Raw genomic sequence first — 15633 nt, 5'->3', positions numbered from 1 at the left:
ACTTGCACCATACATCATACACAGTGAATTAATTAATACAAACAAACAAATGCATACCGGTACTTATATATTATAATCTAAAGTTATCCCCTACCAACTGATGGTCCTAATTTAGAGTGGAGGTAGGTAATAACGAACATTATTTTTTGACATGATAATATGAATGTTTTACATCCTTTACTTAATTTTAAATTTTTTGGTTATGTTTAATAAATTTTTATGGACTTTCATTTACAAATTAATTCCATTCAATGCATTTCTAATACGAAACTGTATTTTTAACTGCACCTATGTGTATTCAATATAATTTAATTTGTGGTGAATAAAAATTGGGTTAAAATAGAGTCTGTATTGTGTCATCGATGCAGACAGAATCATTTTGTGATTCTCTGGAGACCACTCAATAAATGTTATATATTTAAGTTTTGCGTTTGTTTGCTATACAAACGTAACACTTTTGTAACAATTTAAAAATTCAATAAATAAGGCAAAAATTATGTGTACATTAAACACATGTAGCTCTCAAACGGATCGATTTTGAAATTATTATTATTTTCTTAATGAACCGAAGCAATGATCTTGAAGACTTAGATCAAAATAGAAACGGATGGAAGACATTATTATGGGCCCTATGCTCTCAGAGAACAGCGATATGAACTAATGATAAGTTTTCCTTATTTGAAGGCTAAATTAATCCGCAATAATAGCTACGTTTGTTGAATATTTGTTCAACTATTTAAAAGTTTTTTCTTTTCTCCTATTGATCACAAAAATTAACGTTAAAACACTTCCACGATGGAAATTTTATTTTGGATTTAGAATACTGAAAAGTGAATTCATAAAACCAAAATTACTCATCAGAATGTAGAAAATGAGCAATAGTATTAGGGTAGTTTGGCCATTGGCCTAGTTTGGCAGATGGTACATAATTAAAAATCATATGAAAAAGGTGGAAAGATTATCTACCCAATCATTTTGACGTGCCAAAAGTATTTTCTGTACATTCAAGATCCAGTAACCAACATCTACGCCATCTATCAACTAGGTTTCAATTTTGTATCTATTGTTATAATTTACATCGGCGTTTATGTAAAATTTTGATTGAAAAACATATTTCAGATTGTTTTTTCTCACAGCTAACGTTAGGAGAAATTTTGTATGAGTCTTTGAAGAAATCTCTTTTCGATCTTCGTACTAAACTAACAAGAAAATTCAACAAGTTTATGTTTCAATAAAAAACCAATATTTTCTAAATTAATTTTCCAAGAGATCAAATACCAGTTATTATTTTAATAATTTGTAAGATAAATCCATTATTTATACAATTTAGAAATGTGATATTTTTAGTAAACAATAAAAATTAAAACTATAATAATAAACAATATTTTTAAGTAAATTGAGATTGTCTTCCGCTTTTTAAATAATTCATTATAAAATATTTAAATTACCTTACATATAGGTATACTTTTTATTTTTACTTTTTTTTTCACTTAATCGAAGATCCATGTATGTGTTAAATGTATTGTGTTTTATTTAATAATTATTTATAATTTTAATATTATTACATGAATTATTCATAAATCATATGATTTTTCAATAACTTTTCACCTAAGCATACATTCTTTTATGTCATTTGCAGTAAGTTTATATACAGAACGTCTTAGTAATATATAGGTACTTAATCTTGGTTGGTTTATATCAGGGTTGCCCAACCTTTTTTTGTCCGTGGGCCGGATTCATCATGACATACGATTTCGCGGGCCGGATTCTTTATAATTGCATATCTTAGTAACACCTTTGAAAAAAATTCAACATTTTCAATGAATTCACGAATATGTTTGTGCTGATTCATTTTTTTTAAATATTTATAAATTTTATGAAAAAATATTCAATATTATAAAACTTTCACAAAATTAAATTTATATTTTTTAATAACTTATTTATCAAAAATTAACTTAAAGTTTTCACAAAAGTTAATGTAAACATATGTGAGCATCTCCTATGAAATAATTACCACAAGTAACTCCATGATTATAACTAACTTCACTCTGTAGTCACCTCGACTATCGGCCACTCGCGGCAGCACTAGTCGACATCGGCATGACACACCGTGTCATGCCGATGTCATGTACAAATACAAATTATTCAATCAAAATACATATAACAATATCAGAAATATTGTAGTTAATAAAATTCACAGAAAATACTTTAATAAATTTAAAAAATAGGCGGTATTTGGTCAATAATTTACGAATATCCGACTAGGAGCTCGCGGGCCGGATTGAGCTTCTTCGCGGGCCGGATCCGGCCCGCGGGCCGTAGGTTGGGCACCGCTGGTTTATATTAATTTAATAGCTATGTAGCTTACTTTCTGATAGGATTCTATTCTTTTCGCCCCGAAAAACTAAATCGAAAACTACTCACTCTTTGTACTTCTTGAGCTAAGCAAATGAAGGCCGTGATCAAACTTAAACAAATTATCAAAAGAACACTCTTAGCTAATGAACATAGCACTCTTGAACCAATGCAATTTAATTATTGTCTCGAATTAATAAATACTCTCTAGGAAATTCCCAAAAATTATTTACTAGGTTAGCATTAGTTAATACAAACCTACACCATTCATAAACCATATTTGAAATTCGAAGTGAATTTATCTGAGTAGATATATTATATTTCTAATTCAAATCGTTTTCAAATGAAACATTCTAAGTAGTTAGCGTTTTTTTATATTATTTTCATCAAGCAATGAATTTATATTCGTATTCAAAGAAATAACGCCCAGCCAAGACTCCTCCTAAAGATCCTTCAGTAAAAAATGTTTATTATTGTCTTTAAAAACTGCTTTGTTTTTATCAACTTGTAGAGTATAGTCCCTTGACTTTGCTGAAATATTTGTTGTAGGTACACCTCATCCATACTTTCGATTAGCAGATCATTTCTGAAGTATTTTAAATTGCAGAAAATTGTCATGTTTCCTTTGAAAATTAAGACCTTCTATCCGAAATTTAGTCATCTTAAAATTAACTATCGAAATGTCGACCCTTGATAATGACGCCTAACACTTTAAGTTAATGATCGTGATTTGTGTCATTTATATTGTTTTTCGTAAGTAATTTTTGTCTAATTGAGATTTCATTCTTGTATGACTTGTACCCTTATACAAGTTTGTACTAGCCTTCAAGTTGTAGGTCGATGATCTTGGCGTCTGTTCATGAACTTGTAGGATTCTCCGATTAGTAGAACGAATTATTTTCACGTTTATCATGAAATAGAAACAACTGGTCCACATACATTTATTTAATCAGATATTGCCTACATCTAATTGATTATACCGCAAATTTACTTTTACTGATTATAATAATTCAATCTTATATTTGTTGTTATTTATGAAATCATATTATTTGAGACTATCAGGAAAGTAATACTAACAGTAATTTTGGCAGGTACTCGAATTGAAGAAATACAGTATTTGTTAACTTCGCATTTAGAAGAAAGGTGTACTAAAAGTTTATGATGCTTTTTTGAGAGGTTCTGGAAAGAAAGAAAAAATATTTTCCAAGGTCAATATCTTAAAACAGAGCTAAAATTAATATAAAATAGTAACAAATTAGAATAAATTATTCCTAGCAACTTTTCTTCTCAAGTATAGGGTATTCCATTTTGAGACGCGGTGTGGTATTAAAAGAAAACCAACCCCGCCAAATTCTAGTTTTCGGTAGTTATGGTAAAAATAAACTGCAAGCACATGAGTTAACAGACAGACAGGGGCGATTTCTTAAACGAATTCTGGACACACACTTATTGTATTCTGCATCTTGGTTCTGCTTCCCTTCCTAAACGGTAAAATTTCTTATAGACTGAATTTTGGGTTATTTAATAATCGCCGGATCTGGGAGTTTCCTTTCCTAATAAATGTCATTTAATCCTTGTTTAATAAAGGCAATAGATGGCTTACGCACTTAGTGTGCAGGAATTCTTACTTTTTATTCTCTTTGATTACAAAAAGAAGAAAGTGTTTAGAGTTATTATGTCGTCTCAGCAATCTAAACAATAATACTATATTTTTTCATTAAATAAAAGTTCCAAAACAAATTAACGTTGGTGTTACCGATAATTAACATTTTAAAAAAAATAAATAAAAAATTTAAGAAAAAAAAGTCATTAATGAGCTAATGAATGAATGAATATTAAAGCCGACTAAAACAAATAAGGTAATGAAATTATAAATTATATTTTTTTGTGGTCTGCTGGTGTAAGTAAAAATACTATCTATTGGCCATCATCACCAGCACATAATATGATGCACAAGTAAGTGGTGTCTGATGATCACAACAAGACTACTTACACTCAATACAAGAACAACACTACACTCACTTTATGGATAAAATAAAGTAAGTGAGAGGTTGTGACCCCCTTTTTCACCTATCTCTTTATAAAATGTTAAAACTATGTAATAATATTAAATATATCTTGAAGAAGAAGGATGTCCCCATGTTTGGGGGGAGTTCAACATACGTATACATGTATGTATGTTTTGTACCTTTAGTGAATGTATCAATATGTATTTTTTTTTTTTTTAATAATAATAATAATATTAAATAGTGGGGTTTTTACAAAGTAATAAACGTAAAGATGAGCATCGTATATAAAGCAGTTGAATTTAACCGAAAAGTATCATTCAAAAAACATCTCAGTGTGTGGTTTGACCATCGAGTAACAATTTACCAGTTACTCTAATTAACATTATGAAGACATTCGTGGTAAGTACTAACACAGAAAGTTAACGAAAAGCAAAAGTGATAAAATTCGTGATAGTGTTTTACAATTTACTCGAAGGAAAGTGAAATTTAAAAAAAAAAAAATCAATCAGTGAAAATCATATTTTTCGAATTGTGATTAAGTGTGGATTATTATTACATTTTTTTTTTTTTTTTTTGGTGAAATTATTCCATTTCTCCAATTTAATTAAAAATTTTTAATTTAATTAAATTGATGAATATGCAAAATTTTATTAAATATTTACATATTTCTTCGTAATTTATTTAAACATCTTTATTAGACTATAAATGAATAAATAAATTATTTATTTATTTATTTAAGTTGCCACCAAACTATTAAGTAAATAAAATTAATTATTTTATAGACTTCTCTGATTACTCAAAATATAATAAATGTGATGACTCATTTACGATGTCTATCGTTTGTCTTTATACTATGAATCAGAATATAGAAGTTCTATTTTAATCAAAATTCAAACACGATTTTTTTCACTTCAAAATGCGTAGTTATTCAAATGTCAGATAAATATCACAAAATTCGCAATTTGTCTGTTAGATAACAGATAAATACGATAATATTCGAAATTCTATTAAGTAATTTAAAAAAACCTGAATACTCGAATTGATCAATAACTTCCACAATACTTGGAATTTGTTAAATATTAGATAATCACTATAAAATTAGAAATTTATCTGTCTTTTGAATAATTCTATCAATTTTTTAGCTGAATAGTTTATTCATTTTTTTTTATTTTCAGCTCGTAACCGCCTTGGTAGCCTTAGTCCAAGGACGTCCTGAAGCTGGTTATAGTTACTCAGCACCAGCCCCAAGACCAATTCCATCAGGAAGTTATGGTGCCCCAGGTGGCGGTAGTGGCGGAGGATTTGGAGGTGGCCATGGGGGTGGTTCTGGAGGCGGATTCGGTGGTGGCCACGGAGGTGGTCTTGGAGGAGGAATCGGTGGTGGATTAGGAGGTGGAATTGGAGGTGGAATCGGCGGTGGTATTGGAGGAGGATTTGGCGGCGGTATTGGTGGAGGATTCGGAGGCGGATCCGGTGGTGGATTCGGTGGTGGATTTGGAGGCGGTTCCGGTGGTGGAATCGGTGTCATCCAAAAACACATCTACGTACATGTCCCACCACCAGAGCCAGAAGAATTCCGTCCACAAAGACCAATCTCTGTTGCTGCACCACAAAAACACTACAAAATCATCTTCATTAAAGCCCCAACCGCACCAACCCCAACTGTACCACAAATCCCAGTCCAACCACAAAACGAAGAAAAAACACTTGTATACGTTTTGGTCAAAAAACCAGAAGAAGCACCAGAAATCCAAATCCCAACTGCCGCACCAACACAACCATCCAAACCAGAAGTATACTTCATCCGTTACAAGACCCAAAAAGAAGGTGGCGGTATTGGAGGTGGCATTGGCGGTGGAATCGGCGGTGGAATCGGTGGAGGAATCGGCGGTGGAATCGGTGGTGGAATTGGCGGTGGAATTGGAGGTGGAATCGGCGGTGGAATCGGCGGAGGAATCGGAGGTGGAATTGGTGGAGGACATGGAGGAAGTGGTGGCTCTATTGGCGGTGGTCATGGTGGCAGCACTGGTCCATCAGGTCCATCCGGAAGCTATGGACCACCTGGCCAAAGTGGACCATACTAAAAAAGAATGTCATAAAAGGAATATACGGGTTACACGGAATTTATCATTTCATCCAAAAACAATTTCCGTGTTAAAAAACATTACAAAGATAATTTCATGAAAATAATGCTGAAAAATGCTGAAAACAATTTAAAATAACTAATTGTATAAAGTAGTTTCATTATTGTTATGAATATTATCTATCGTCTTCAAAGATACAACATCAAAGAGAATCATCATTCTATAAACGCATGTATATTATATTTATCATCAAACAACACAACAAAGTCATTATTCTCATTGAAAAAACATGCGCCATTGATTAGGAAATTTTCATCTTTCTTTCACTTTCACATTTTGTAAATATGTTCTCTTAACTTTACTACCTACTTGCTACTTGCATTACAGATGCACACCTGTGTATGCTGATTTTAATCTTCGTATTCTTCTAATATGTATAATATGAATTTATTTTTTTTCTATAAAAAAATAATATTCTATTATCTTATTCTTTTGAATTTTTTTTCATTCACATACATGAGAGTTGAAATATAATTTTTTCATTCATTATAATTATAAATATTATAATTAATTAATTTAGGATTTTTGTATTATATTTTTGTATTATTTTGTGTGATATTAATATGCCACACTATTTTTTTTGCAAAGAAAACGGTGACAATAAACGTATTTTTTTAAGAAAACTTTCTTTTATTTCATTTTATTATTAATTTTTCTTGTTTTCAGATACATTCAATAAAAAAAAAATTATTAATTATAATAAATTAAATATCACTTACTGAATACTTTTCTGAATGTTTCAATTTTCAAGATACTAGTTTTTGCTTAATTTTGGATTTAACTTTGTTTTCCGACTGTGGTTGGTTAGTTTTTTAAAGATATTAGAGTTAAAGCTCAATGATCGCTGATATTTAAAGCAACAATTTTTTACTTTATTTAAAAATGAAAGCTTATTTTCAAAATGTATACAATTTTTGAAATTATTTGCAACAACTGTTTTAAATGAAGAATAAAAAGCGTTGCTTTTTCAATATCACCTTTGGTTTTTTTATCTACATAAAGCCTACGCGTACAAAAAAGATTTGCTGAAAAATTTAAAAATATTGACTTTATGCCTAATAATCAATGCATAAATTGTAGATAAGGGTGTTTTTTTACCAATAGATACTTAATCGTTTAAAGGTATTCTATTTTACATATTTTTTAATGGCGTGAAATCATTCTTTGATGGTCGTGAACCTTTATAATTTTTTTAAAGAATATTCTTTGGTGGTTTAAAAAATTAATAAAGAAAAGCGGTTTTCCAGAGGAGATTGGTTAAAATTAAAATTGAATTTCAAACAATGCGATTATACCATTTACTCTATCGATTTGAAATTTGCTTATGTTATAGGTATCTATATTCTAAAATCCTTTTAATTTTCCCACTTTTCATTGTTCACATCCAGGTACAGTAGAAAAACAATACAGTGCATGGGTGTGAATAAAGACAAATGGGAAAATTTAAAACAGGATTTTTGAAAAATAACTAGGGCAGGTAGAAAAGAAACCTTTAACATATCAAAATTTCAAATCTATATAACTTTAACCATTCTTGTCTTGAAAACCGCTATTCTTTATAAATTTTATTTCACAAATGAATATTTGAGAGAATTCTTAAAAAAATTTCACGCCAATCAAAGGATGATATCACTAAAATCATAAATGTGTATAGAACAGTCTTAACTGAATAAGCGATACATGTGGGAAAGATACTGGCACACTTGTTTCTAGCGAAGCCTACCTTATAGTGACTTCAGTATTTGTAATGTTTTCATTTATTGAAAAGTTCAATCTGTTATTTTCCAAAAAATCACGCAATTAAAATTAAATTTCTTGGATAAAAACTAAAGTATATTGATTTATGGAATCTAAAGTTTTCTCCTTGTAAGTTGAATAAAAATATTATTAAAAGTAAAAGTAGATAAGTGCCCATTGTCCAAAAAATTTACAAAAGTTTAGTGTTTAAGTCAGTTAAAAAGTAGAATTTATGAATATTATAATACTCCATTGTCAAACTTGATTTAGATCCGACCCTGAATAAATTTTATGTGAAACAATGTTTTATAGAATTAATTTTTTTAACTAATTACCAGACAAAAATAATAAATTTACCTAGTAATTAATAAATTATTATTATAATCAAATACACAAATAAAGTGTATTATTTATATTTATGTAGGAACAATAACATGGTAATATGATGTACATAATACATACTCTACTCATACTAGAGGTACATACAAGATAATATATTTTATTTGTGAAGAGAGAACTTTCTTCATATTAAACTAATGATTTTTATGAAAAATAATTAACATTTCTATAGAATAATAATTTATTTATAATTTAAATTATAAATAAAAGATGTATATACATCTTTGTAAGATTTTTCTTCAATATTAATTCCTCATTAGGATCTTAAACAAGTGAAATTTACAAAATTTTAAAAACACACGACAAATGCGATTTATTACTTGTAAACCGATTTTTGAAAACTTACGTATAAAATGTTCTCAATCAAGTTGGTTCGACCGTTTAGGGGCTACGATGCCACTGAGAAACACACAGACGTACAAGTAAACACTTTAAACTTATAACATTCATTCTTAAATCAATATCAAAGTGATGGTCAAAGACATCAGATAAGAGGAAAAGGACACTTAGAGAGCTATCATTTTTTGGGACAAATTTTTGGAAATATTTTAAATGAAATTGAAATATTTGAGTTGACTTTGTTCTTTTGAATTATTGTTTTGAATTACCTTTATTTTACTACTTCACTTTTCAAAATGAATTTAGCCAGGTTTATTTAACCATTCATTTCCATAGTAATTATTTATATGTTAAAATTATATGTCATGCCTTTTCCAAATTGAATCGAATTTGTAGATCATCGCCCATTTTTTAGTTTTTTCGGGTTCGGAACTCTAAGCTCGCACTTGAAACATAGCGAAGAACAATCTCCGTTAAATAACCTTTCAAATGAAACCAAAAAAATTAAAATCGTTTCATCCGTTTGGTGGTACGATGCCACAGACAGACACACACACATAGCGGTCAAACTTTTTTAACACCCCTTTTTTAGTTCGGGAGTTAAAAAATAGTAATAAATATAGGATTTTGGCATACTACTTTTTCCCAGACTTGGGTGAAGTCTCAGTAAGGAATTTCAAATTCAGTTCAATTCAAAATATTGAGGTTTTGTCTGATTATAAGATAATTATTTCTGGAAGGTATCCTCGAGAATGGTTTCGATGGGTTTCTTGTAACGGAAGATAGTGTTTTTATACAGATAATGAATTGTTTATTCAAGTGTGTTATGGCTTATAAAATTTTAATTTCCTTCTAACGAAAACAGAAACAAAAGATTAAACAAACTATGTAATAAAATCCACTTAAAACGTTGACTGGTGGTGCATTCATCTTTTGTTTAGATCCATTAGAAACTTAATGCGGCTCTGATTATTTTTTTATGGTCAGTTAATATTAACGAATTTTAAATATTATATAAAGAAAAATAATGGAGGTATTCATATTTCACAGCATTAAGTAATAATTTTCGAATTAAAATTGATTTACATATTTATGAAAATTATTTAATATACAATATTTAATATTTATGTTATATAAAAGTAATGAAATTTTAGTTCCTTATGTATCTAGATAGTACCTACGTAATATTTACTCTAATTAAACGTTTGTGTAATTTTATGGCAGTTACTAAAGGCATTATTCTATCGATTTTAACTTATTACAGGAATTAAAAATCAAAATTATTAGTTTAGTAGGTTTTTGTACGGAAAATAAAACGATAAATTTCTTTTATTGAACAATATTTTTTTAATAAAATTGTATTTTTAATAACTAATTAGTTTTCCTTCCCATTTAAAGTGATTATTTCTAAATATTTTTTTATGGATATAATTCATAGTTTTTCTTAAACAAAAAATTGCTGGTTCAATGACATTTTTATTGCTTACAAAGAAGAAGGTGGGAATTATTGCATGTGTATCTGCGAATGTAAGTAGTTTTCACCTTTTGTGGCTTAAGAATTGTAAGGAGATTTTATCCCCCCTGTAGTGAAGAATGAATACATAAGGATTAAGAATAAAGCGATCCCTAATGTCCTTTTAAGGCTGTTTAGAATTTTAAATTTATATTAAACCCCTTTGTAATAAACAACCTAATCAATAGCATTTCCGATTCTAAGGAAATTTCCTAAACATTTACGCCACCTAGATGCCGGTTAAAAATGAATCATTAATTTATTACGCCTCGATCCGATAGAACTTAAATTCATCAAACAGATGATATAGTTAACGATTTAAAGATAGAGTCCATGTTTGATAAATTTTGGATATTTAATTTTTAATTTCACAGATGAAAAATGGTTTGACGCTGCCTCGTATGCAATGGTTGACTCCCTAAATGCAATAAAGCGATTAATTTCCACCGTCAGTGTATCTGTTTTACAAAATTAATATAACTACTGAATTTCTAATTCCTGGATTAATTAATAGATATATCAAATTAATAAATTCGTAAAGAACGTAAATGAAAATAATAAAGCATAGTTTAACAAACAGTGTTATTTATCTGTTTTTGTAAAGACCCGAATGATTTTATCGTGTAATATAAATATGTTTCAATTGTAAAGGTAACTATCTAACCTGAACTGTCTATAAAAATTATATGTAATATATTATGACATCGTTTTTAATGTTACACTTGCGTGTTTAATCTGTCTGATGGTTGCGTCTTTTAACATAATATATCAACTGTTTGTTCTATTACTAATTAACTTAACTTCAAGACAAAATTAGTGGATGTAATTTAATTTTTAAAATATTTTGAATTACTTGCCTTGATACATAAGTTTACTAGGTATTTAAATAGGTCTTAGACCAGGATGCATGTTGGAGAATCATTTATTCATTGAAGTAAGAAATGAGAGGAAAACTATGAAAGTGCTCAATTTAATTGTTAAAATACTTTGAATACCTTGCCTTGATAACTCAATTTACTAGGCCTTTAAATAGGTCTAAGACCAGGGTGCATGTTGGAGAATCATATATTCATTGAAGTAAGAAATGAGAGGAAATCTATGAAAGTGCTCATAGCCGGGAATTTCTCTTTTTGGAGTGTGGAAAGATTTTAATTGTGCGATTATGTCGTCACAAAATTAATTTGTCCGAAACTTGAGAGAACGTCATACCAGCACTCTGTTTATAATTTGAATTGTCCTCAGTAAATTTTCATTAAGTTTGAAAATATTTCACGCAGTTAATAGTTTTTTGAATTTGATGAATAATTCGAAGCCACGATAATTTTCTGGAGAAAACTTGTTACATGCTGATGATCTTCAAAATCGATTCAGTTTGGAAAAGGAATGACATACAAATAATTACTATGGAAGTGAATGGTCAAATAAACCTGGTTCAATTCATTTCGAAAAGAGAAATGGTAAATTAATTAAGTAATTTAAAACAATAAATCAAAAGAACAAAGTCGACTCAAATATTTCAATTTCAATTAAAATATTTCCAAAAATTTGTCCCAAAAAATGATAGCTCTCTAAGTATCCTTTTCATCTCATCTGATGTCCTTGACCATCACTTTGATATTGATTTAAGAAGGAGTGTTATAAGTTTAAAGGGTTTGTCTGTGCATCTGTGTGTTTCTCTGTGGCATCGTTGCCCCTAAACGGTAGAACCGGCTTGATTGAGAACATTTTATAGCTCAAAAATCGGTTTACAAGAATTTAATCGCATTTGTTTTAAAATTTTGTAAATTTCACTTGTTGAGGGTTGTTATGAGTTTCTAGTCTCAAGATACAACTTACTAAAATCAGTTCTCATATAAAAAAAAATATAATTTGTTTTTTATCTATAAAAATATTACGATAAAAAGTAAAAGAGCCGGAAGTATAATGATGAATCATGTATAAAAGTTCACATGTAATAAACTAAACATTATCTTATAGTATAGGTATAGATAGAATAGATTGGTCTAATGATTACAATATTGGTTTATAAAGACAATTTAATAATAGTTTTGAATATTATTATATGCGGTAGACAATTTATGCATGCTTGAAATTTCAATATAATACAAAATATATTATAATTTCTCCTGTAATAAATGTAAACACATATCGTGATTTTATACAAATCCAATGTGTGTATATACCTAATATTATATTGTGTGTACTGAAGACTACTAACTAGTTACTATTTATTTGTATTTGATAAACACAACAATATTTATTTTAACATATTTGTGTAAATATTTTTATACCATGTACATATGTAATATATATCAAGGTATATTAAGTTTAGTTCCAAGTTCCAGGTGAATTTAATGATTGGATGCAGAGTTTATGAGATATCGCAATATTTAGATCGATTTTAGTCCATATCTCAAAAACTATTCGACCAATCAACAAATGCTCCCGATTTTTGTACTTTTTGGGTCAAAATTATCCTTTTTATTCAGTTTTATCAAACTTGGAGATAAAAAAAAATTTTCGATTTTTTACAATTTTTTTTAAGGGGTCTACTTTTAGCAAAAATCGAGAAAAACGCAAAAAAAAAAATTTTGTTTTGAAATTTGATGAAACTCGATGGATGAGGTAATTTTGATACAAAAAGTATAAAAATCCGGTTAATTTAATGTTTGGATACAGAGTTTCTGAGATATCGCAATATTGGGATAAATTTTAGTCCGTATCTTAAAAATTATTCAACCAGTCAACAAATGCACCCGATTTTTGTACTTTTTAGGTCAAAGTTACCTTATATACTAAGTTTTAACGAAATTGGATATACATTATTCAAAACAATCAATCCCAAGCATAAATAACGACTATTTTTATATACATTCAGATTCATATATCATTATTTTACTCAAAAATTGTGCTAAGTATCAACTAGTATTAAAATATTTATTATCAAATCAATGTTCCGACATTATTTAGACCATGAATTTACTTTCAATATTAAAATATGTTCACGAACTCACTAAATATAATTTTGTATGTATAAAGTATAACAAACAATAATCATTCTTATTCTTATATTCAAGTCATGTTTGCCGTATTAATTATTATGTGAGTTTAAAGATTCCGCTGTATTATTATAATATAGCTATTATAGTTTGTATTGTATCTACATATAAAAAACCAATAGTTAATATCCTAAAAAGTTATCATCAGCATAATATAATATTCAAACGAAATATGACTGCACGTAAATTTGGCAGTTTTTATCTGTATACAAATTATTATCAATAAATGGATTACGTTATTTTTAACCCCCGAACTAAAAAAAGGGGTGTTTGACCACTATGTGTGTGTGTCTGTCTGTGGCATCGTAGCGCCTAAATGGATGAACCGATTTTATTTTTTTTGGCATCATTTATATATTTCTAAGTGCGAGCTTAGGGTTCCGTACCGGAAAAAACTAAAAAATTGACGATGATCTTCAAAATCGATTCAGTTTATAAAAGGCATGACATATACTTTAACATATAAATAATTACTATGGAATAGAATGGTCAAATAAACCTGGCTTAATTCATATCTATAAGTGAAATGGTCAAATAATTAGATAATTCAAAACAATAATTCATAAGAACAAAGTCAACTCAAATATTTCAATTTCAATTAAAATATTTACAAAAATTTGTCCCAAAAAATGATAGCTCTTTAAGTATCCTTTTCATCTCATCTCATGTCCTTGACCATCACTTTGATATGGATTTAAGGAGGAGTGTAATAAGTTTAAAGTGTTTATCTGTGCGTCTGTGTGTTTCTCAGTGGCATCGTATCCCCTAAACGGTCGAACCGACTTGATTGAGAACATTTTATAGCTTTAAGTTTCCAAAAATCGGTTTACAGGGAATAAATCGCATTTGTCGGTTTTTTTTTTTTTAATTTTGTAAATTATTTTGTTTAAGTTTAGATAATCAAAACTATGCCAAATTTACGTTCAACTCATAATCTAATACCAATCGTGAATAGACAGATAGAATAGACCCACAAAGATGTGATGACCATAGCCGTCGCTTCGATAGATTTAAGTATAATTTTATTCATTACACACATAGGTAAGTAATATCACATAAAATAGTGAAAGTAGGAACATTATTTTTATTTTAATATTATTAATCTTACGAGCAATGAACAGAATTGAATTTGATCAAAGTGAAGCGTTTGTTGTTCATACAGAGTACAGAGTACAGAGGACACATTACAATATTATTGTGGGTTCTTCATTTATTATTATTTTTTTGTGATCATCATATTGCAATTGATTTGAATCATAGAATATAAAATATAATAGAGATAGTCTACAAATATGTACTCAAATTAACAAAAATATGGGAATCTTTGACAGTTATGGGCTTAATAGCAAATATAACGAAGCAGAAAGAAGACCATATCCTAGAATTTCTTATAACATGTCAAAGTTTTAATGAAACAGCTACGACAATATTATAGTTTCAGTATACGATTAGAAAAATGGCTTACTGTGAAACTTTTTCAAACCGCTATCAAAATGTTCTTCAGATCGCTCTCACGGCCACAAAATATTTTAACGAGTAGTTTTCGAGCTACAGGTGAATTAAGCTGTACATATATTATAGTACCTATATGACTAGGAAAATGGCTTTCTGTGTAACCTTTTTTAACGAACCCCATAATGTACTGGATCATTGTGATAAATCTCTAACGGTCACAGAATTATTTACGAGTAGTTTTCAAGCTACGGACGATCCACCAAAATATTCTTCAAATCGTTCGATATTGCGGAGTAATTTATCGTACGCTTTTGGATTTGTTCGATACATTTTCTCGAATATCTGTATCTTAGCGAAGATTCATGCTGCTGACGTGTTTTAGTTAATTGTTATAAAAATTAATAATCGAGTGTTTAATAATTATCACAATATTCTTATTTCATTTAAAACTAGTCGCTAGTCGCACACTTTGCTTGGAAAAGTCATCACTATAAAATTTCCCTCTCTCCCTCTCTGTCTATCTCGCTTTGGTTAACCTAAGGACTGGAGCTTAAAACTAAATTACAATGAAAGCAGATAAAAACAAATGCAAAAGAATTAGAATTACTAGAATGCCCAAAGAT

At 29.0% G+C, this 15633-nt stretch overlaps 2 protein-coding genes across 2 annotated transcripts in view; both read left to right on the top strand.

The window, feature by feature from the left end:
• Positions 1-15633, top strand: part of LOC123294664 (protein gone early) — a 164135-nt gene that overhangs the window by 116360 nt on the left and 32142 nt on the right. The gene's annotated exons all lie outside the window — the stretch shown is intronic.
• Positions 4692-6868, top strand: LOC123294665 (glycine-rich cell wall structural protein). The gene is made up of 2 exons (XM_044875767.1): positions 4692-4763; positions 5540-6868. Exons 1-2 carry the CDS (start codon positions 4749-4751, stop codon positions 6446-6448), a joined length of 924 nt encoding a protein of 307 aa, XP_044731702.1. The 5' UTR covers positions 4692-4748; the 3' UTR covers positions 6449-6868.

Source organism: Chrysoperla carnea, chromosome 3, assembly GCF_905475395.1.
Source record: "Chrysoperla carnea chromosome 3, inChrCarn1.1, whole genome shotgun sequence".
Taxonomy (NCBI): Eukaryota; Metazoa; Arthropoda; class Insecta; order Neuroptera; family Chrysopidae; genus Chrysoperla; species Chrysoperla carnea.
This window is presented reverse-complemented; position numbering and strand designations above follow the sequence as displayed.